Raw genomic sequence first — 21,436 nt, forward strand, 5'->3', positions numbered from 1 at the left:
TTCCAGGAAATGTCTACAGGAATATTTATATCACTGTTCTTCAATTTATTTCAGGTATTTTAATGATAATAAGTAATATTTTTATTTTTTTTGTTTAACGTGTGTTGCTTTTTTAATTGCACGTTATAAACGACTCCGACTCATAATGATTTTAGATTAATAAGGACTTCCTACTGACCAAATGCTGTAGTACATGCACACGCTGTGCATGAAACAAAGAATCGCAGCCTTGCGATTCAGAATCGATTTCAGACAGGCATTTTTAATGGGACACACGGTTGAATCGTTACATCCCTACTGTTTATAAGTCCCGGACAACAGGTTTAAATGCATGCAAGGTCAAAAAACACTGTAAAATCAAAATATTAATTTAAAATTACCCCATTTCTCGAGAGATCCTCAATCGATTCGTGTGAAGCCGTTCAACGACTCAGTCTGCCTAAAACCCACCTTTCAGTAGCCTACTCTGCTCTGATTGGTCAAATGACACAGTCTCCGCACAGACCACAGATCAGTGGCACAGACCAACAATAGTAAAACATGTATTGACCTAGTGCTAACATGATTTACTGAAAAGACATTATTGACATCAATACACATCATTCGTCATTAATCCAAGCAATAAAAACAATGATAGAAACTAACATTTTATACTCTTTTAAGCATTTATGCAAGTTAACTGGGCCATAGCAAAACCGTAAATGCAGCATGCGTTAGCCGCTTGCTAACGTGATTCTCTGACAATATATTAAGAGTTTAAAAAACAACATCAATACACATCATTCATCATTAGTCCAGGTTATAAAAACAACGACAGACATTAACATTTTTACACTCATTTAAGCAAATATGTAGCTATAGTCATACTTACAGGTTGTGGTTAGGAGACGCATGTTGTTCCAAATAAAGTGGGTACTGAACCATCTTTCATTGCAAAACATCTAATACATCTCTCCGTGAAAAAGTAATTTTAACCACTGATTCTTCACAGCTAAACGTTTAGTATATCCCTCCTTGACAAAGTAATTTTAACCACAGATTCTTCATATATCTTCATCCTTAGGTAGTGAAAACAACACAAACTGAAAACAAAGCGTGATATGATGTTTACACACTAACTAGCTGTGGGCAGGTCATAGTTTTCGTTTCTCCCGCGGGCAAGGCTGTAGGCAGAGATTATTATGCAAAATGTTGGTATTACGTGGATAAAGTCAGGCAGGAGATTCAATTCTTAGATGACTTGTTTTAGCAGTCAACTCTCTACTTTAGAAGCCCATAACTTAATTAATTAATCGTGCAAATTGTTTGCATTGATAGACCGCTACATGACACACTGCAATACAGGTCATTTTCGATTTTGGATCTGTGTGGCTCTTTAAAGTCTCACAATCTAATTATGAGATTAAGAGCATCAAAGTTTGATTTTACCCATTAATTTCACTATGCTTTTAATCTTTGACATGGCCCTACTCAGTCAATATAAAGATATCAAGGTTATATTTTCACAGAATGATCTTTATGTAAGACAGTTTTATGTCAAAAACCCTAAATCACAAAAAAATTTCTTTAGCTGGGTTTTCACCAGCAGGGTCACGTTTTCACATTACCCCCATTACCCAAACCAACGTGCCATGACTAACGACTTCATTAGCTTTAAAATCAGATAAAAATAGATCAGCAGGAAAAGTGGTTCACTAGAAGCAGCATCAGGTACGGTGCACATTTCAACACATCTAATTTATCAAAGAGGAGGTATGCAGTACATTCATTACAAGTATTGACAGAGAATTGGCAGGCATTGGGGTCATGTGATCTCAAGACGCCCTGGGAAGGTCTCGTCACGTCCCGCTAGTCAACGCTGCAATGAAACACAGTGGCGCTACTATAGATTCAGCTTGATGTCATTGGCTGGATCTCAACACTTGTTCCTCCCACTACAACACAATCCACACTCGTTCACAGCTATTTGGGCTGCTGCGGCATGTTGGGAAGAACTATACTTCAGTTAACTGGACAGATCACAAGCGAAATTGACCCACAGCTCTGAGGAATTTCCTCTGCCATTAATGCAAAGTGTATGTAATGGTCGCCTGCCGCGCTCCCTCATTATTTAAGCAATCTGGCTTTAATTTAATGCCTCCTCTGCATTTAAGAGAACACTCAGCGGGTCATAAAAATGAAGAAAAACTGTAACTTTCCATGTGACCTCCGACTCTCCAAGAATTTGAAGCCGGGTTTCTTTCCGACTGTTGCACACCATGTATTGAGTGGGACTCTTTTACAACGGACTACACAACATCAATTGACTTGATGTCATACTGCATGATGCATCTTAGCAAACAGTTTGGTCAGCTTTTTGGCTGATTGATCCCATCACGTTCTGACATCATCAATGACACGTGAACTGAAATAATTCCCTGCAAACCTAAAACAATTATGATAAGTAAAAAGTTCTGTCATAGCTGGACAATAAAGGGGAATTTGTGGACATTTTATAACAAAGGTGAAACAATGAGATATTAATATTGCATATCAAAGCATACATGGATTTAGATGTATGAAGAATGAAGATAACTATTTTTTTCTTAAACACACACAAATGCATTCACCATTGGATGGCCGTCATAGGCTTACTGTCAAACTAAAACTTACGACACCTCAATCCAAGACTGATGATTTTTCCCAATGACTGAGAGCTCATGAAGTTTCCAAAATCTGTATTGGACGGCAAACCCACTGCCAAAACACACTGTGTGCTGCACCAGGCTTAACTTTCACCTATTTAATTTCCGAAAGTTCACTTCAGTTCAGCTGAACAACAGTCTTGTTTCTTCTTGCTCAAATAAGAGGGCATGCCTGTCATCTCCTCTGTGAGATACCTGCATGTGAGAAGCATTGAGTTCCTGGTAACCTCTTGCGGAGAGGCCTGTAAAAAGGGAATATGAGCTTTCTCAGTGAACAAGAAATCAGCTCCCCCCGATCACGAGGAAACACAAGCGTGACCTTTTGAGCTCCTAGGGGAGTGGATAGATGAAGTTAATAAGCTGGGAAATGGAAAGGATTTATGTAGAAGGGATTTATGTATGGAAACTATACAATTAGCTGTTGTATTTCAAGTGATCTCATGAAACTGTAAGAGAGAAAAATTTTGCAAGTTTTTAAATGCACTTTAATAACTAGGCCTAAAGGGATCGGTACATTCAGATTTGTGACCCTAAACCAGTCATAAGGGTTAATTTTTTGAAGTTGAGATTTATACATCATCATACATCCTGCAAAAATAAGCTTTCCATTGATGTATGGTTTGTTAAGATATGACGATATTTGGCCGAGAAACAACGGTTAAAACCAAAATATAAAAAAATATTGAGAAGATTGCATTTAAAGTTCAAAGTCCAAATATACAGCAACGCATATTACTACGCGAGTTTCTGGCCAATTTTGATAGAAATTTTGCTGCATCCACTCTAAAAAAATGTTTTGATATATTTACGATTGGAAATTTACAAATATCTTCATAGAACATAATCTTTACGTAATATAGTAATGATTTTTGGCATATACCAATGCGACTGATGACTGGTTTTGTGGTCCAGGATAACGTTTATTCTCTCATAATTTCCTCATGACTATTTCATGTCCCTAATGCTGTCCCTGTAGTTCAATTGGGAGAGCATAGCATAAGCAGCGCAAAAGTCATGGGTTCGATCCTAGGGAACCCATACTGATAAAATGTATATGTAATATAAATGAGGCTTCATTCCAAAATTTACCATAGTGGAATAAATAAATGAACGCAAATAACTGAAACAATAAACAGCTTTGCATATATGAACAAAGACTACCAATATTTTTAATATGAAGACAAGATTAAAATACATATACATATTAAATTAATAATGTATTACTTAACTCTTTCCCCGCACGCGTTTTTAAAAAGTTTGGCAGCCAGCGCCAGCATTTTTCATGATTTTCAAAAGATTAATGCCTTCCAGAAAATGTTCTTCTTTAAAAATATAATCATACAATATAACAAATGAAAGACCAGACCATCTGCTTAAAAAAAACTAAAACGTTTCATCCTACCTTCATCAGTTCTCTTTTTATCACCTCTCAAATATGGGTAGGTTTCTTCAAAAACACCAAATTTTTAGCAAAAAGCTGAGATAATTCAATTTTTGAATTTTTGACTTTTGATAGAGATCAGATGCAGAGCGATCTTTATAACATACACAGAGTTCTTTCACGTGAGGCGTTACTTCCGGGTTGTATAAATTGCACCTGGTGGATAATAGTGGTATTGCTGAAAGCCGGAAATTCTCGTCATTGGCAGGGAAGCGTTTTCTCTTAATTGACGAGATAACTCAATGGCGGGGAAAGAGTTAAGGGCTCAATATATTTTTGCGTAGGTCCTACGCCGTAGCTGCGACTTATTCGCGATAAGTCGCGATTTATACCCTTGCAAACACACGCGCAGACCGCTGGTTGGCAGTATCCACACGTGTAATGTAACCACAGTAGCAGCGTGACCACAAACATTAACCCACAAACGAAGAGGAAACAGCAACTTGTTGGGTATATTTTGAGAAGACCAGCAGTGGAAGTAAATAAACAGCCACTTTTTTGTTGCAGTTTAAAGGAGCATTTCACCCGTAGAAACATTAATCTTTATTGAAAGTGCGTCATATTTGTAGTCGAAATGTAACATATATTTGGAATTTTGTTCCCTTTTTGACAGAGAAAAGGGGTGTTTGTAGTGTCACCCCCTTAAAGGAACAGTATGTAAGAAATGTATATCAATTAATCATAAAATGGCCCTGATATGTCATTAGACATTAAGAAATAATTTTCATTTCAAATACTTATATCACTGACAACAGTGGGCTGGCCAGGATATTATCATTTAAAAAGCGTAGTTGCAGCCCTCAACTGATGTTTATGTTGTCATGCTATGTATTGGCCACCAGTTGTGTGATTGCAGTACCAATTTTGGCCACAATCCTACATACTGTTCCTTTAACAAAGATATTGGACTTCCTGCTTTCAATGATGCAAAATGATGATTTTTTCAGTGCAACACTGAAATCTGTATTTCTCCTGTCTCAGCGGCAACTAAGGAAATGATGTACGACCATTCAAAAACATGACTGGGGTTCTAACGATACAAAGCTTAATGCAAATGGGTGAAGTGTCCATTTAAGTTAAATCACTCCTCAACTTGGCCCATCTTTGTTTTCACCGTCGCAAACGAAAATACCTATGACGCAGTTTTTTTTACCTGACGAGAAGGCTTCTAGTGAACCAGTCACAGCACTTGCGCTGTTAAAGAATTTGCTATGCAGAGCTATGCACAGGCTACGGATAATATACGCGTAAAGCTTATGCATGACTATAAATCGGGCTTTATCAGTAATCAATCGTTTTTATTTTTAATAATTAAAAATGTTACTGATTAAGTTTAACAAAAAGGATTATTAATTTTCACCTCACACACTGTTTTTGACTGAAATACATTACTTCTGGTTGACATATCGCATGCGGTGTATTCGCACAAGATCAATTTTTTTAACGGATCCAAAACTCAAAAGGGATCATCCGCAGATGGTCGGCATCTCACGCAGCCCCTTCGCGACTCTCCATAGGAAATGAATAACTTCCGGTTTATCGGCCGTCGTTTGTCGTGTAAAGGCAGCTTAAGCCATTTTGGATAAAATTGTCTGCCAAATGCATAAATTAATGACATAAGAAAATTATTCAAAGTGATTAATTCAAAAAAGTCATAGGTTTGTAACAAACAATATGCCTATGTGATGAAATAATTTTCATTTTTGGGTGAACTGTTTATTTAAGTCTTATATTAATCAGCATTTATTTTTTTGCACACAGAGGTGCATACTCTCAAAGGGGGGAATCCTAAATGAGATGTAAAACCCATGGCATAAAACTGAAAACAAATAAAAGGAATCCCTTTGCCATAGTTAATAATCTGGAAATTGCAGAAACACTGTTACCGCCTTGCATGAATTAAAAGATATAAACGGTAGTTAAGCCTTAACAAGTATGATTTTAGTTTAGTTTTGTAACTTTTACTAATGAGAAATTGATTTATAGACAAATAGAAAATGCAAGGGAGATAAAATGAGCAAATTCACCCAGTATGGTCTTGGTCTACTGCCAACTTATAACCATGATGACTTAAATGCATACACATGCAGTCTTTAAATGTTACCCAGCTGGGATCACTGCATACAGACTTCATACATTTAAATAGAAAGAGGGGTCTGTATCTCAATGGCAACACTTCTCCTAGCTCTTTTTTATAGTATTAGTTACTATCAAATTACATATATGTTAAACTGGTATGTTAACAACTACAGTGTTACTACAGAGTGATTTGATTTGGATAAAAGCGTCTGCCAAACGCATAAATGTAAATGTACAACAGCAGCATTGAACACACATCCAAACATCTATTCGTCAATAAAGCCTCAACTAAAACACAAGTTAGAAAAGTGTCACATTTTAAGAATGTGTACTAAAAACAAAAAACAAAAACAAAAAAAGAGTCTGTAACGCTGATTCATGCTGATTCACAGTCACAGTCTACATACTGTAAATATCTGGGACATGTTAAGTCCATAGTGGAATGCAAGACTGTAAGTTGCTTTGGATAAAAGTGTCTGCCAAATGCATAATGCGATGAACCAAACAAGATATGTGGTGTTTGTTTATGTGCTGCTCTGTAGTAATAGTTCGCATACCAGGAGCTCATCCATGCTGGTCTGGCATTTTTCCAGATTGATGCGTTTGATGGCGACCTTCTCTTTTCTGGGCGCACAGTAGGCAGCCTGAACCACAGCCGTAGCTCCACTTCCGATAACAAAGCAAGAAAGAATGTTAAACTCAAAGATTATCAGGAGCCAAGCATGAAAAACTTGGTAGTGCACTGCATTAGCAACGCAAGGGTCATGGGATTGATCCTAGACACTGATAAAGAAAATGTATTGCTTGAATGCTAATGTTGAAAAGAGGCAGAAAGTTTCAGGTACATTTCCGATAAATTTCCATGGGAACTTAAGGTGGGAAATTTTGGAAATATTCCAAATTGTAAATTTAACAGGAATTTATGGAAATTATTTGGAAATAGGGATGCATAACAATTAATCGCGATTAGTCTATAGCAGAATAAAAGTTTTTGTTTACATCATATGTGTGTGTGTGAACTGTGTAAAATAATTATATAGATAAATGCACACACATGCATGTATATATTAAAGAAATGTTTATATACATTTGTATATTTATGTATAATTTATATTATATATAAATATAAATACTTAATAAATAAATTTTATTTTTTCTTAAACTTATACATGCATGTATATATTAAAGAAATGTTTAAAACATTTGTATATTTATGTATAATTTATATTATATATAAATACTTAATAAATAAATGTTATTTTTTCTTAAACTTATACATGCATGTATATATTAAAGAAATGTTTATATACATTTGTATATTTATGTATGATTTATATTATATATAAATTCTTAAAATTATACATGCATGTGTGCCTATTTATATATACACATAATTATTATACACAGTTCACACACATATATGATGTACACAAAACTTTGATTTTGCTATAGATTAATCACAATTAATCGTTATGCATCACTATGTAGAAATAAATAAACATTTTGCTTGGTCATAAGCAGACATGCATGCAAGGTAATACAAATTTTGAAAAATCCTGATACTTGACATCCTAATATGAATGATTTCTGAAGGATTTTTGATCAAATAAATGTAGGCTTGATGAGCATAAGTGTCTTCTTTTAAAAACATTAAAAATAGTAATCTGTCCAAACGTTTGGCTGATACAGTTATTCTGTATGATAACAGAAAACTGGCTAGCAGAATGTAGAAGAAAAAGCATCACAGCTTGAGTTAGCTACATGATAGCTAGACTCATAAATGTTCAATGAAATAGTGCCAGGTTACATTTAGATATCTGTTTTACTGGATAGCTAGCAAGCTACTGTATAAACACATTTTGGTATTTGCTAGTTAAACTATAATACTATAGATCAAATATATTTATTCAAGTTTTATCATCAAAACCTACTTGACTTGATGTAGTCCTTGGATAAAATTTTAACAAATTTTTTAACAAAATTATACTGCAAGATTTCAGCAAGATTTTTTCAAATTCCCATTTTATTCCCATTAATTCCCATGGAAAGTTTTCAGCCTTGAAAATACCTGGAATTTTGCAACCACATTGAATGCACTGTAAGTAGGGCTGTCAAAATGATAAATTAATCGTCTCATCGCGTTTGACCTCATCGTGATGATTTCAAATCACCGCAATGATTGCACATCTCTCTAAAAACACAAGGGGGAGCTGCAGCGCCTGTATAAATGAGACAGTATCAGATTACAATTAAATATGTGTTATGTGTATTAATATTTACTGCCAGGTAAACCTTAAAAAATATTTAATTTAAATAATCACAACAATATGTGAAAATTATTTCAAAAACAAAGAAAAAAATTATGAGAATTAAATGTCAAAGCAATAAAATAGGCAAATAATCGTCATAATTGTCAAAGCCGTAAAACAGGCAATTAATCTCCATAATCACGTCAGACAAATTTCATCATCGTGACAACCCTAACTATAAGTCGCTTTGATAACGATATCTGCCAAATGCTTGAACAGAAATGTAAAATATTAATGTAGTGTAATATTTTTGTATCAGTGATGGTCACAGGGGCTTGACTTTGGGTATTCATTCATACAAACTGTATTCAGTCCAATTCTGTTGTATGTACAAAATTATTCAAAACTTACACCTGCTAAGAAAAAGTCCTTTCTGCAAGGGAAAGTGTCAGCTGAGTACAACTGACAGCTAAACTTAATTCAAAACCATTACAGCATCAATGGACATTCATGCTAAAAGACTATTAAATCCTAACAGACTATAAGTCAAAGGATTTGCACTATACTTGGCTTTCAACTTTACAGCTGAGGTTAATCCCCAGAGTGGTTTAATGAGATCCTGCTCATGGCACCAAAGACCGAGACAGGAGAAAAACCAGACAAGATACTTCTGAAGACAGTTCTACTATTGACAACGCAAGGTCGTCCTGAATAATGAAAGGCAGACTTCACAAGGCCGAGACCCTCGTAAATCAGCGGGCACCTATGTTTGCACTCCGAGCTGAATATAAATGAAATATTATTGAGCTAGTATGAGGTAGGAGGAGTTATTTTTAATCATTTCCTCAATCTTCATATGGCCCTGATAATAACAAAGTCCTCTTTGTTTAGCGCTTTGATTGGATCATGGATTTGGAAGAAGAAAATTTGGTATTTTTAATTTAAACTAAAGTGATGAAAATGAACAGCTAACTAAACTCTGAAAATTTAAACCACAGATCGAAGACTACAAAAAAAATCTATATCTAAATATTGCCATTAAAAAATAAATACAATCTCCAAACATCAGAATAACTTGACATCTGTAGTGTGCTGTTACCATTTTTTTAGCATGCTATACTTATACTCACTTTAGAAATACAATATGATGATGTTCTTCAACAATGACTGCAATTGTACTGTAACATTACACTGGCCAGGAAATTTCCAGTAGTAAAAGCTGATCCACAGCATCTGAATCTGATTTAAAGGGTTTCGCATTGAAATAATAAAACTGAAGTGAGCAAATTTGCTATAACAATGTTATAATCTATTAGGGGTGTGACGAGACACTTAATCCACGAGACGAGACGAGACACGAGATTGGGTTCACGAGAACGAGACGATATTTTTACACTTTTTAAGAAACCTTCAATGATAAAATAAATGAATAAGAATCTAAAATCATGTTATTTTTAAATGTTTTAACTAATCGAGGACTGGCCCTAACAATTACTTTACTAACTGATAATGAAGCAATTTGTTATTTTTGGGTAATAAAAATAGACCCAAGTGAGCAGTACCCTTTAAAATAACATAATAACGAAGATGCAATAATAATTGGTTCAAATAAAGTATTAAAACCAAGTTACATTAAACAACATTACATTAACAAACACATTACATTTGTGGTCTATAAATAAAAGGAATTATGTATATATTATAACAAATGCCTGCAGGGGGAGATAGTTGACTCGTCTCGCGGACGCTATCTTCACTTTCACTTTAGACGGAGAGAAACGCTTTTTTAATCAAACAATGTTTAAATCCATTTAAATATTTAATATACATCCATTTCTTTACAATAGAAATGAACACGCAGACATTAAATCATGTAAACTCTGTGATGGTTTAATCTGCTGAGACTTCACATCTGACAGTGATCAACAGACAAACACAACACGTCTCACCAGCTCCCAAACGAACATTATTGGAAACCCAAACAAAAAAGCAAATGCAGTAAAAGACAGAATATAATGCATGCACTGTAAGAGGCTAATTACACCAACCACGCTTTAAACGCTTGGAAACGCAAGGCGCGACGCACTGCCTTTTTTTAAAAAAGAGCAGTGCGAGTCGACGCGGCTTTTATATTGCTAGGCAACCACCTAGTCAGCTGTCTTGTCAATCAAATATTGAAGCGTGAGCGCTCTTTTGCTGTTAACTGTCATATTAGCAGAAACTTTAAAAAGATGACACTTGCTCTGACCTTGTTTGAGGGTGAGAGGTGCACAAACACACAGGAGAGAGTGAGCGAGTGGAGTCCGGTTCTTCAAAGCAACTGTAAACTTCCCTCACCACAACGTAAGGCCCGCATCTCCCCTCATTCGAGTGGACAATGGAAAGAGGCGAATGACGTCGGGCGCTTCTCTGCTCTCAGCGTTCCTTCAAAGGCGCGTGCTGCGGCCGCCGGCCAAAACCGCAAGGCGCTCAACGCGCATAAACAGCGCGCAAACGCTCCATGCCCATAGAAGATCATTTAAAAAAGGCGCCTGCAACTGCCATAAACGCTTTTGGTGTAACTGGTCCCTAAAAGGGTCAAACAGAAAGCTGCATCCTCCGGAGGTCGCATATGCAGGGTGCATACGTCATTAAGGTTTATTTCAGATCATTAACTGAGCATTACATTCGCAAGTCGTGAGCATATTACAACAATTTGCGATTAACTAAATTATTAGTAAACTTTATAATTGTTAGTAGGCTCTAATAAGACAGTCTTTATGAAGTAAATGCAGTTTAAAAATGCGACCTCCGAAGGATGCAGTCTTTTATTTGAGAAATGCCCAGAATTTCACCTACACAAGAAATCTCGCGAGACACACTTAATCTCGCGATACATATTTAATCTCGCGAGATCTCGTCACACCCCTATAATCTATTGGTGTGGACGGTAATATAGTTATCGTTATAGTTTAGGGCTATCACAATGATTAAATCATTTTCTCAATCGCAATTGTTTGACCTCATCGCGATGATTTCAGATCACCGCAATGATTGCTCATCTCTCTAAAAAACACAAGGGGGAGCTGCAGCGCCTGTATAAACAGGACAGTATCAGATGGTGCCCCTTAACTGACAGTGTAATGTGAAACATTGCAAAGCCATTCAATTATGGATGCACCAAATCCAGAATTCGGATTCGGCCGAATACTGGGCTTTTTGACGGGGTTCGGGTTCGGACAAATCCTAGATTTTTTTTCCACCGAACCGAACCCTAGGCTTGCGCTACGCTTGTCGACGTCACGCGGCCGTTGATAACACACATCGGGTGCTGACGTGGAGATGAGCTTTTTCTTTCGGTGAGCCTTAGGGGCTGGACACACCAAAACTTTTAAACGCGGCTAAAACGCCTTGAGGACGTTGAATGCCAGCTGTTTTTCAGCCGAGTGCTTGGTAGCTGTGATGCTTTAGCTGTGAGCCGGTTGGTTGCTGTGGTAATGTCCCGCCCCTCCTCCACTGTATTGGACGGCCGTGTGAAAACTGACATTGACGAGCGTAGTTTTTCACTCAAAGTTGAATATTTTTTAATTCTCGGCGCTCAGTGCTGAGCGCGTTAAATAACAGAGCGCCGGTTTTCATCGCGTAAAAAACCCGCTAGCTGCTTGTTGGAAAAACGAGCGTGTCGCAACGCATCGCTTTCATTAGGCATCGGCTTATGGTAATTGTCAAAATAGTTTTTCCAACTTGTCATCCTGGCATAATGTTGCATATCCTTTTTTTACAGTTAAAATTAAATAAAATGAAAAATACAATGCTGTGGACGTTGTTTAGTTCATTAATGTGTTTTACTGTGTTAATGGAATAAGGATGCGAGTAGGATTCGGTATTCGGTTTTGGAATCTTAAACAGTGGTTTCGGAATTCAACAGAACCCAAAAAATCTGGATTCGGTGCATCCCTACATTCAATACATCATTTGAAGAAATGCTGCAAAACATTGACCAGCATTATAAACTGACAGGTAAAACATACATTTCCAAAACAATTCCTAATTTAGGGAAGTAAAGGATGCTATTCTTAAGTATCTCTAAGGAATAGATTTTTTGCAGCCACTACAGACATGGTCCAGTACTAATATGAACTTAGTAGGATTGACTATTATTTAAGGCCTGTTCTGGTATAGTCAGATTATGATTGCATTTTTATTTTCAGTTATTTTTCAGACACTTTATTGTTTTTATTTCTTATGAAGAATTTTCAAGTTTTTGAAATATATATTCATTAAATAATTACTTAAATATGTGTTATGTGTATTAATATTTACTGACAGGTAGACCTTGCGAAAGATTTAATTTAAATATTACACCAATGTGTGAAAATAATTTCATGAACAAACAAAAAATGTATGAACATTAAATGTCAAAGCAATAAAACAGAGAATTAATCGTCATAACTGTCAAAGTCCTAAAACAGGTAATTAATCAGCATAATTGTCACAATTTATTAGACAATTTACCATCAGCCAAATTTCAAAACCGTGACAGCCCTATGTTATGTTCTTGGTGCGAACAGGCCTGAAAGGGGATGAAGACGTTACAAGAAATCTCTATAGAGCTCCCAATTATCTGTTAAATCAGACTTTGATATCCAGTTTGCCCACTTGATTATATTTTTGATATGTAAATAAGGTAAAAGTGAACTATAAAGTCATGAAACATGAATACATCTCAACATGATGTGAGCTACATATCATAACTAATGTCTCACCACTTCCAACTCCCTTTTGCTCCCAATAAAAACATCAAATACATCACACATGAGGAAATAATAAAGATGCTGCCTAGCAACCCCGATAACAAAGATAATTAGGTCATATCTAAACATCATAACATATTGATAACAGCCAGTGTGAATATCAAAAATGTCCTTTCTTTTGGTCCCTTGGCTAATAAGGGTTCTCATATTGGGGTTCTCAAGGTTTTAGGAGAACAAACAGAACACATGGAAGAACTGTATTGCAAGTCTTTTGATGGCAAAATCATCTATTTATTATAAATGATTATTTCAGAAGAAGTTTTGTTTGCTTTTGTTATTTAGGGTTTTTTTCCCTGTTGCGTGCTGTTTCACAGCATTAGGATTTTATGGAGCCCTGACCAGACTGCTAGTTTCTGACTCTAATAATTAAATATGAGATAACCGGGTTAGAGCATTAGGGAAATTATTTAATGAAAACCAACATATGATGCTATTTGGTTGCATCTAGGTTGTGGGTTTACCTAAAAAGCAAAAAAAAAAAATCCTGAAGAATTTTGATTTAGTTTTTCCATCAGTCAATGTTTAACAGAAAATGAGCAGACCACGATCCAACCAGATGTGTCTGTACACCAAAAATACTTAATCTTCTCTCATCCAAAGTTCATGGAAATCTAAATAACGATTAACTGATTCCTCCATCGAACTTCATGACTTACATTAAATATTATATGTTAACTTGATTAAGGAGTTATAATCAAATAAGACTATTAAATGGGCTATTAAAATTAGAAATGTACCAGGTTTATACAAAACACATGTGAAAATGTGTCAGTTTACAAAGAAAAGCTTTTACTTTAAGCATAAAATGTTTAATGTACTTGAAATGTTACACAATGCTGTTGTTAATCAGTAATCCATCGATGGTCTACGCAGCCCACGCAAACAGATTTAACCACCAGTGTTTCCGCTATATACATTCTACCGTGGCGGCCCGCCATGCCTAAAACATCCCCGCCACGCCTGCGGTTGTGGATAGAAGGGATACAGCAAACGAAATCTCGCTGGATGACCACTGTTTTATCCTAATCCTTCAACGAAACCCAACTCTAAACACAAAATTTCACACGATTGTAGGATGTATTTGTATCTCATTTAGCCAGAGCCGCTGTTTTCATCCTAATGATCCTACCTCCAAATCTAATCCTTAACTTTTCGGCATTTGCTGTATCCCTTCTAGACAAAGCCCACGGCGGCAGCTCGCAAAAAAGCTACAGAAATGTCCGCCCTGCCAGACTGGCTGTCTTAGAAATAAATTCCTTTCTGGATTCGCGTGTTAACTCATTTATAAATAAATCTCCTAAAGGATCATAATTTCTTCCATGGGTTTAGTTTAATGAACAAATAGATTTAAATCAACAGAGGATGATTAGGCTACATCTCTGTTTTGAGAAATAATAATAAAATAAATAAGCCTATACGAAATATTTTTACTTAAATAATAATTAAATTGACAAAACGAATAAAAAAGTATTTGAGTTTCTGTTTTTTTTTGTGACGCGCTGACCAAAGCAGCAGAAAGCACGTCATGTTTTTAATGATTTTAAATAAGCACAAAGTTTTCTCCTTATTGTGAGTTTACACAAATAAAAATACATAATTTGAAATTTCGAATATTGTTTTACTTTTATCTTTATGACTATAAATTTAGGGTAATTTAAGGTGCAAGGTCATCACGCATTTGACGTTCACCGGCGCATATACACGGACGCAGCGCAGGGCTGCGAGAAAAGACATTATTAAACTTTCGATTCAACATATTACGAGTTTTTTGGACATTCATTTGGAATCACTGTACTCATATTATCAACTTATCTGGTCATTAGTTATTCAGAATATAGGCTATAAGCGCAGTAGCGCGCTGCTGACCGCTCAGCTGTCAATCAATCTTCTGTGCTTTAGATCGACACTCACAAAGTTTCACATTAAATCATATGATATTTGTCCAAAAACAAAAGGCTAAACACTGAATACTTATAATGCGACTGCAAGACATTAATAGTCGAATCTGTTTGTAAGGAAACTTACATTATTCCCGTGGAAGAGAAGAACGTTGGTAATAGAAACTTGAGGCAGACGGTGAGACTGTTTTATCTGTTTTCAGACGAAACAGCAAGGTCGAGGTACCCGCTGGGTGAACCGCATAATATTTGATGTAACGGGTGTATTAATAGGCTTTTCGCGCGTCATTTGCGTAGATGCAGGTCGGGACTCAATAGACAAGAGTAAAATGCGGGCTAACATCCAAGACCAAAATTCGACTAGTTTTTAAATGGCCCCGTGCTTTGTGTTTAAGATCTGTCTGAAGACCGTTAAAGGTTTCTATTCAACTGCGCGATTTGCGGTGTGACCGGCTCGGGGTCTTTATGTCAAATGGTCCGGGTGTGAAATAAAATTGCTGCTGATGGATGTTTGGTCAATCACAGCGGTGCGGATTATCAAACAGGACTGCATGGCTTTGCAACAGCTCTGTAACGCTAAACACGAGCACAACTTGCAATGCACACTACATTAAAACTACAATGAAATATCCGTAACTACGTACGTAGCTATGTAACGTTTTTTAAGAAAATACATTTTAGATCAAACATAGAAAAGCAATATGCTATAAATATAAGGAAAAGTAAATGACAGCATGAAAATGATAAAAAATACATGTTAGTTTACTGTAGCCTATATTCTACTTCTAAAAAAATAATGTACATTTATAATCATCATGGGCGCCCCCTGCCGCCACAGCTGAAAAAAATCCTAGAGGAAACACTGAACCACAAGGTGGCGCGGAGTCATTAGACACTTTTTGTTTTCATAGATGAGCAGACATCGTGATGCATCATCATAGGATTCGCAAGCAATATATGCATTATCGGAGAATCGGCGCACCGCGAGCCATGTATCGTGTATCGAATCGTTTCGTGAGGTACCCTGTGATTCTCACCCCTAATAATAACCCAGTATTTTTTAAGGGTGCAGCATTATTAACTCTTTCCCCACCATTGACGAGAAAACGCTTCCCTGCCAATGACGAGTTTTTCCGGCAACCTGCATTTCCGCTATTATCCACCAGGTGGGGCTTTTATCCAACTTATAAAACCTGTAAGTATTCCATTAAGGTAAACAGTTCAAACTCTAAATCTGATCTCTATCAAAAGTCCTTCACAAAAACAAAATTATCCTACCCATATTTCAGAGATGAAAAAAAAGAGTGCTGGCTGGCAAGTTTTTAAAAACGCTGACTGGAAAGAGTTAGAACAGCCTGTGAGATCTGGCCAAGAAACTGCCACAAGCACTAAGCCCCTATACGTATGCAAATTGTAATCAACCAGCCATAACAGGACAAAGTGTGAAATTTGCGGTAAATGACCAGCTAGGCCTCCTCAAAACCATCATCTGAAACAGGTCTGGGTTCCCTCTCAGAGCGGTGTAAAATCACTCTGTCAGGCATAGTGCTTTTTTCCTCACATCAAGAGCTCTTTATTACATTTCCTGGAACTGAATTCTTCACACTATTCTGCTCCAAACCGAGACATATCACACTTAGACCTAACCACCCATTGGCCATTAACATTTTCTCCAGCCTGTGGCCGACGACCATACCAACATAGATCAACCTGGGTAAATCTATAGGCCCGATATATCAGTGCATGCCTAAAAAAACCTTTTCTGTTTCACTGTACACTCAACATCATAACTTATCTAAAGTGGTATGTTTCGCATACAATTAAATGTTTCCATAGACCAGTGAACCAGAGCAAAAGTGAAATAAACTCTCAGATGAAATTCAGAGGTAGAAAGATCAGATAGTATTGGTGCGGTCTCAGATTGCCCTGAGATGTAACCAAAACAACAGTTTTGCTGAGTAGGCTCCAAACCACACAGTGAACGTCTCAGCAGAGAGTGAAATAACAGAATCACCTAAAAATCTCTTTCTGTGCAAACCGTAATAACAGGTCGAATCCGACAAACCCATCTGTGGCATTGATCAAAGAAAACTTTGATTATTGCAACTTCAGGGCTCGAAATTGCGACCGAAATTTAATCTGTGCGACCTTAAAATATATTTGGGAGCATTTGTGCGACTGCCCATTTTGTTGTGACGCGAGTTGATTGTGATCCTGTGTGCTGGCGCTGTCCCAGGTTCAGTGTTCTCTCCAACGATACATACCCAATCAAATTTCACCATTAAGTTCTTGCGTTTAATGAAGACCGCAGATTGGCTAATATGAGCGTCAGTCATTCCTTGTTGCCGTGAAGCGCGGAAATGTGAAAAGACGAACGCGTCGCGAGCATGACGAGAGCGAGTCGATTACAGCCAAGGTTATTACTGTATTTTTTGACAACGATCTGGATTCAAATGTAACTCCACCACCGGAAAATACGAGTTGACGTTAAACCTTTCAGAGAGAGTGGCTTAAAGATTTCGAGTGTCTCCGCTATGAAAATGTAACTTACTGTGTTTACTGTAAATCCTGTAAAACGGTGTTAATGGCGGAATCAAAACATTTTAAGCGCCAGACGTACCTTGCTTAAACATGGCGAAAGTGCCAAAAACACAAGACGTCTCATGACAAATGTGTTTATTATTGATGGAGACACCGACCTGTCTGTCAAAGTGTGTTTGATGGTGTATGTGCGCATGCGCTGGTGAATGGACATTCGACAAACATCCTTGTGGTCCATGTTGCTGTGGAATACGACAATGCTGATGGTATGTTTTTGTTGTATTTTTTAAAACATTGCCTATTTAGTAGTAAAAGCATCCTGGTGATGCAGTTATCAATACCAATATATATTAGCATTCTATTTTAGGGTCACTTTTGTAATGTCACAATTAATCAGTGTTTTACGTGTTTGCTAGATTTTCTATGATTAAGATTACATGTTACCTGTAATTGTTAAATTATTATTGCTGCTATACTATTTCAACAGCATATGGGTATTAATTTAGGAATTTATGCAGCAAAAAATAAAATAAAATAAAATAAAATAGAAGACAAACTTTTAAATGCAATAGGACGTGTAAAGCCCGGTGGTGGTGTTTTATTTTTAATAAAATAAATCTATTAACATTTACATTGTAGTTGTGGTGCTTTTTAATTTTTGGATGGATGCGCCTAAATTTTTGCTGGTGCTCCTACCTCTTTAAAGTTGGGAGCACCAGTGCTACCAAATAAAAAAGTAAATTTTGAGCCCTGAACTTCATTTACAGTTTCAATAGAAAGAACATGGTCAAAAATAAGGTCCCTAGCTGTCACTAGACAGTCACAGTACCCTCTAAAATGTACCATAGGGATGGGCAATATAAACGATATGCAATATAAACGATAGAAAATTGACCTACGATAGAGATTTTAAATCTATTGCACTATCGCGATAATGCGTATTGATGACAGAATCTACCCGCGAACTTTAGAGCCACGAGCTGCAGCCGAATAAACATGGATGAAAGCGTCAGCGAAACAGAGGAACTTGTGAAAAAGACAGATGCAACGTCTATTTTTTGGATTTAAGCCATAAGTAACATAAGTTAACTGCTGCTCCACGTGCGAAATTGGCATTATGGTCTAGTAATTGTGAAACATGCAATATATAAGGTGACAAGACTAATCTGGCCATAATGGTTTACTTTTACTTACTTTTTTAGCAGTTTGGCTTTTGTAAGGGTCCATATAACCTGTTCTGAAACGAGTCTATTAAAATTATTATATCGCAATACATATCGCTATCGCAAGAGGCTGCAATGTATAACGCAATATGGATTTTAGGCCATATCGCCCATAAGATATGTATACATTTGGTACCACTGTGTAATTTTTAAAGGGACAATTTTCCAGCCCCCCTAGAGTTAAACATTTGATTTTTACCGTTTTGGAATCCATTCAGCTGATCTCCGGGTCTGGCGCTAGCACTTTTAGCATAGCTTAGCATAATTCATTAAATCTGATTAGACCATTAGCATCACACTGAAAATAACCAAAGAGTTTCAATATTTTTCCTATTTAAAACTTGACTCTTCTGTAGTTACATCGTGTACTAAGACCGACAGAAAATTAAAAGTTGCGATCTTCTAGGCAAATATGGCTAGGAACTATATTCTCATTCTGGCGTAGTAATCAAGGACTTTGCTGCCGTACCAAGGCTGCAGAAGGCGCAATGATATTACGCAGCACCTGAAAATAGTCCCCTGCTATTGAAAGTAACCAAAGGTACTATTTTTGGGCAGTGTGTAATATCCCTACGCCTCCTGCAGCCATGTTACAGCAGCAAAGTCCTTGATTATTACGCCAGAATGAGAGTATAGTTCCTAGCCACATCCGCCCAGAAAATCACAGCTTCTACTTCTATGTCAGTCTTACTACACGATGCCACCACAGAAGAGTCAAGTTTTACATAGAAAAATATCAAAACGCTTTGGTTATTTTTTACCACGATGCTCAGAGATCACTGAATGGACTCCAAAACGGTAAACATCAAATGTTCCACTCCAGGGTTGCCGGAAAACGAGCACATTTTCCAAAAAAAGTTGAGTTTCCCTTTAATGACAGTGTAGAGAAATGAAAGACGAAACATAACTGCAGATGGTATTGCCTAAAGCAATATGATGCTTTGACTCCATAGAAACAAAACAGTTCTGTCAGCGATGGCTGAAAAGTCCCTGGTGGTATTTGCAAGCATTTGACTAACCCTTTCTTAATTCGTGTACTAGAAAATGATAAAAGATGCAGTTTTCTTGTGTCACTGTCAGCTCAGTGGAAATTTCAACATTGGTATCTGAGCAGTTCCTGTTTTAGACAAACCACCTGACTGCCATCTAATCCCTGTTGATAAGAAAAGAGAAATAGAAAGCAATGGGGAAAGATTTATGCACCAAAGTTTAATACTTAGGATTATGGGATTGTTTAAATCCCCAACACCATGTATAAGCAAACGCAGTTATGACATTTGTTTAACAAGCACCACTAAAAATATTTTTATTGGCTACTGTAGGCTGATCTATGCTTATAAAACTGTTCTGTAAATGTAAATCAAGCCTTTAACTTGGTCAATTCAGGAAGCTGGATATTTAGGACTGAAGTTATCTTGATAGCTCTAATCCGTGGTTATTGATCTATGATTAACACTTTAACCTCTGTTTACTTAAATACTTAATATTATTTGTTATTTGGAGCCAGTTCTTGTTTTTAAGAGATAGTTCACACCCCCCCCCCCCCAAAAAAGTGTCATTATTTAATCACCCTAAAGTTATTACAAACCAATATGAATTACTTTGTTCTGCTGAACACAAAGGAAAATATTTCGACCAATGTTTGTAACCAAACTGACTTGCCCTTCATGGTATTTTTTTCTACTATGGAAGTCAAAGGTGCAAAATACCTTCCTTTGTGTTCAGAACAAAGAAATGTATACAGGTTTGAAGGAAAGGTAATGATGACAGTATTTCATTTTTGGTATGATTATCCCCTTAAAGGAAAACACCACCGTTTTTCAATATTTTACAATGTTCTTACCTCAACTTAGATTAGGGCTGCATAACGTCGTTTGCAGAATAAAAGTTTTTATTTACATTATATAAATGTGTGTACTGTGTAATAATTATGTATATATAAATACACCCACATGCATGTATACATTTAAGAAATATTTACACGTGTATATACATTTTTATATTTGTATATAATTAATATTATATATAAATATAAATACCTAACATATAAATGCACTTAATCTCCGTACAGCGCATCTTGAATGTGTTAGTATTTAGCCTAGCCCCATTCATTCCTATGGATCCTAGGGATGGGCAATATAAACGATATGCAATATAAATGATACAAAATTGGCATACGATAGAGATTTTAAATCTATTGCACTATCGCGATAATGCGTGTTGATGACGCAATCTACCCGCAAACTTTAGAGCCACGAGCTGCAGCCGAATAAACATGGATGAAAGCGTCAGCGAAACAGAGGAGCTCGTGAAAAAGACTGATGCAACATCTATTATTTGGATTTAAGCCATCAAACAAGCAGCAGGAAAATATACTCTGTAGAGCAGGGGTTCTCAAAGTCCGGACTCCGGTCCGGATCCGCGTCCACTTCATATTACAAGTGCATTCATTTCTATGTGATTGCTAAATGTGTGCATTTGCTACTTTACAAATGCATATTAAACTTGTAAACCATTCGTTTCGTTTT

At 36.5% G+C, this 21,436-nt stretch overlaps 1 protein-coding gene across 2 annotated transcripts in view; it reads right to left on the reverse strand.

The window, feature by feature from the left end:
- Window positions 1-21,436, reverse strand: part of oxsr1b (oxidative stress responsive kinase 1b) — a 62,280-nt gene that overhangs the window by 35,602 nt on the left and 5,242 nt on the right. For both annotated transcript variants that reach the window (XM_073864065.1, XM_073864066.1), the window contains exon 2: window positions 6,762-6,868. In XM_073864065.1, coding sequence (XP_073720166.1) covers window positions 6,762-6,868 — 107 coding nt within the window. The remainder of the gene's footprint in view (window positions 1-6,761; window positions 6,869-21,436) is intronic.

This window comes from Misgurnus anguillicaudatus, chromosome 25, assembly GCF_027580225.2.
Source record: "Misgurnus anguillicaudatus chromosome 25, ASM2758022v2, whole genome shotgun sequence".
Classification (NCBI taxonomy): Eukaryota; Metazoa; Chordata; class Actinopteri; order Cypriniformes; family Cobitidae; genus Misgurnus; species Misgurnus anguillicaudatus.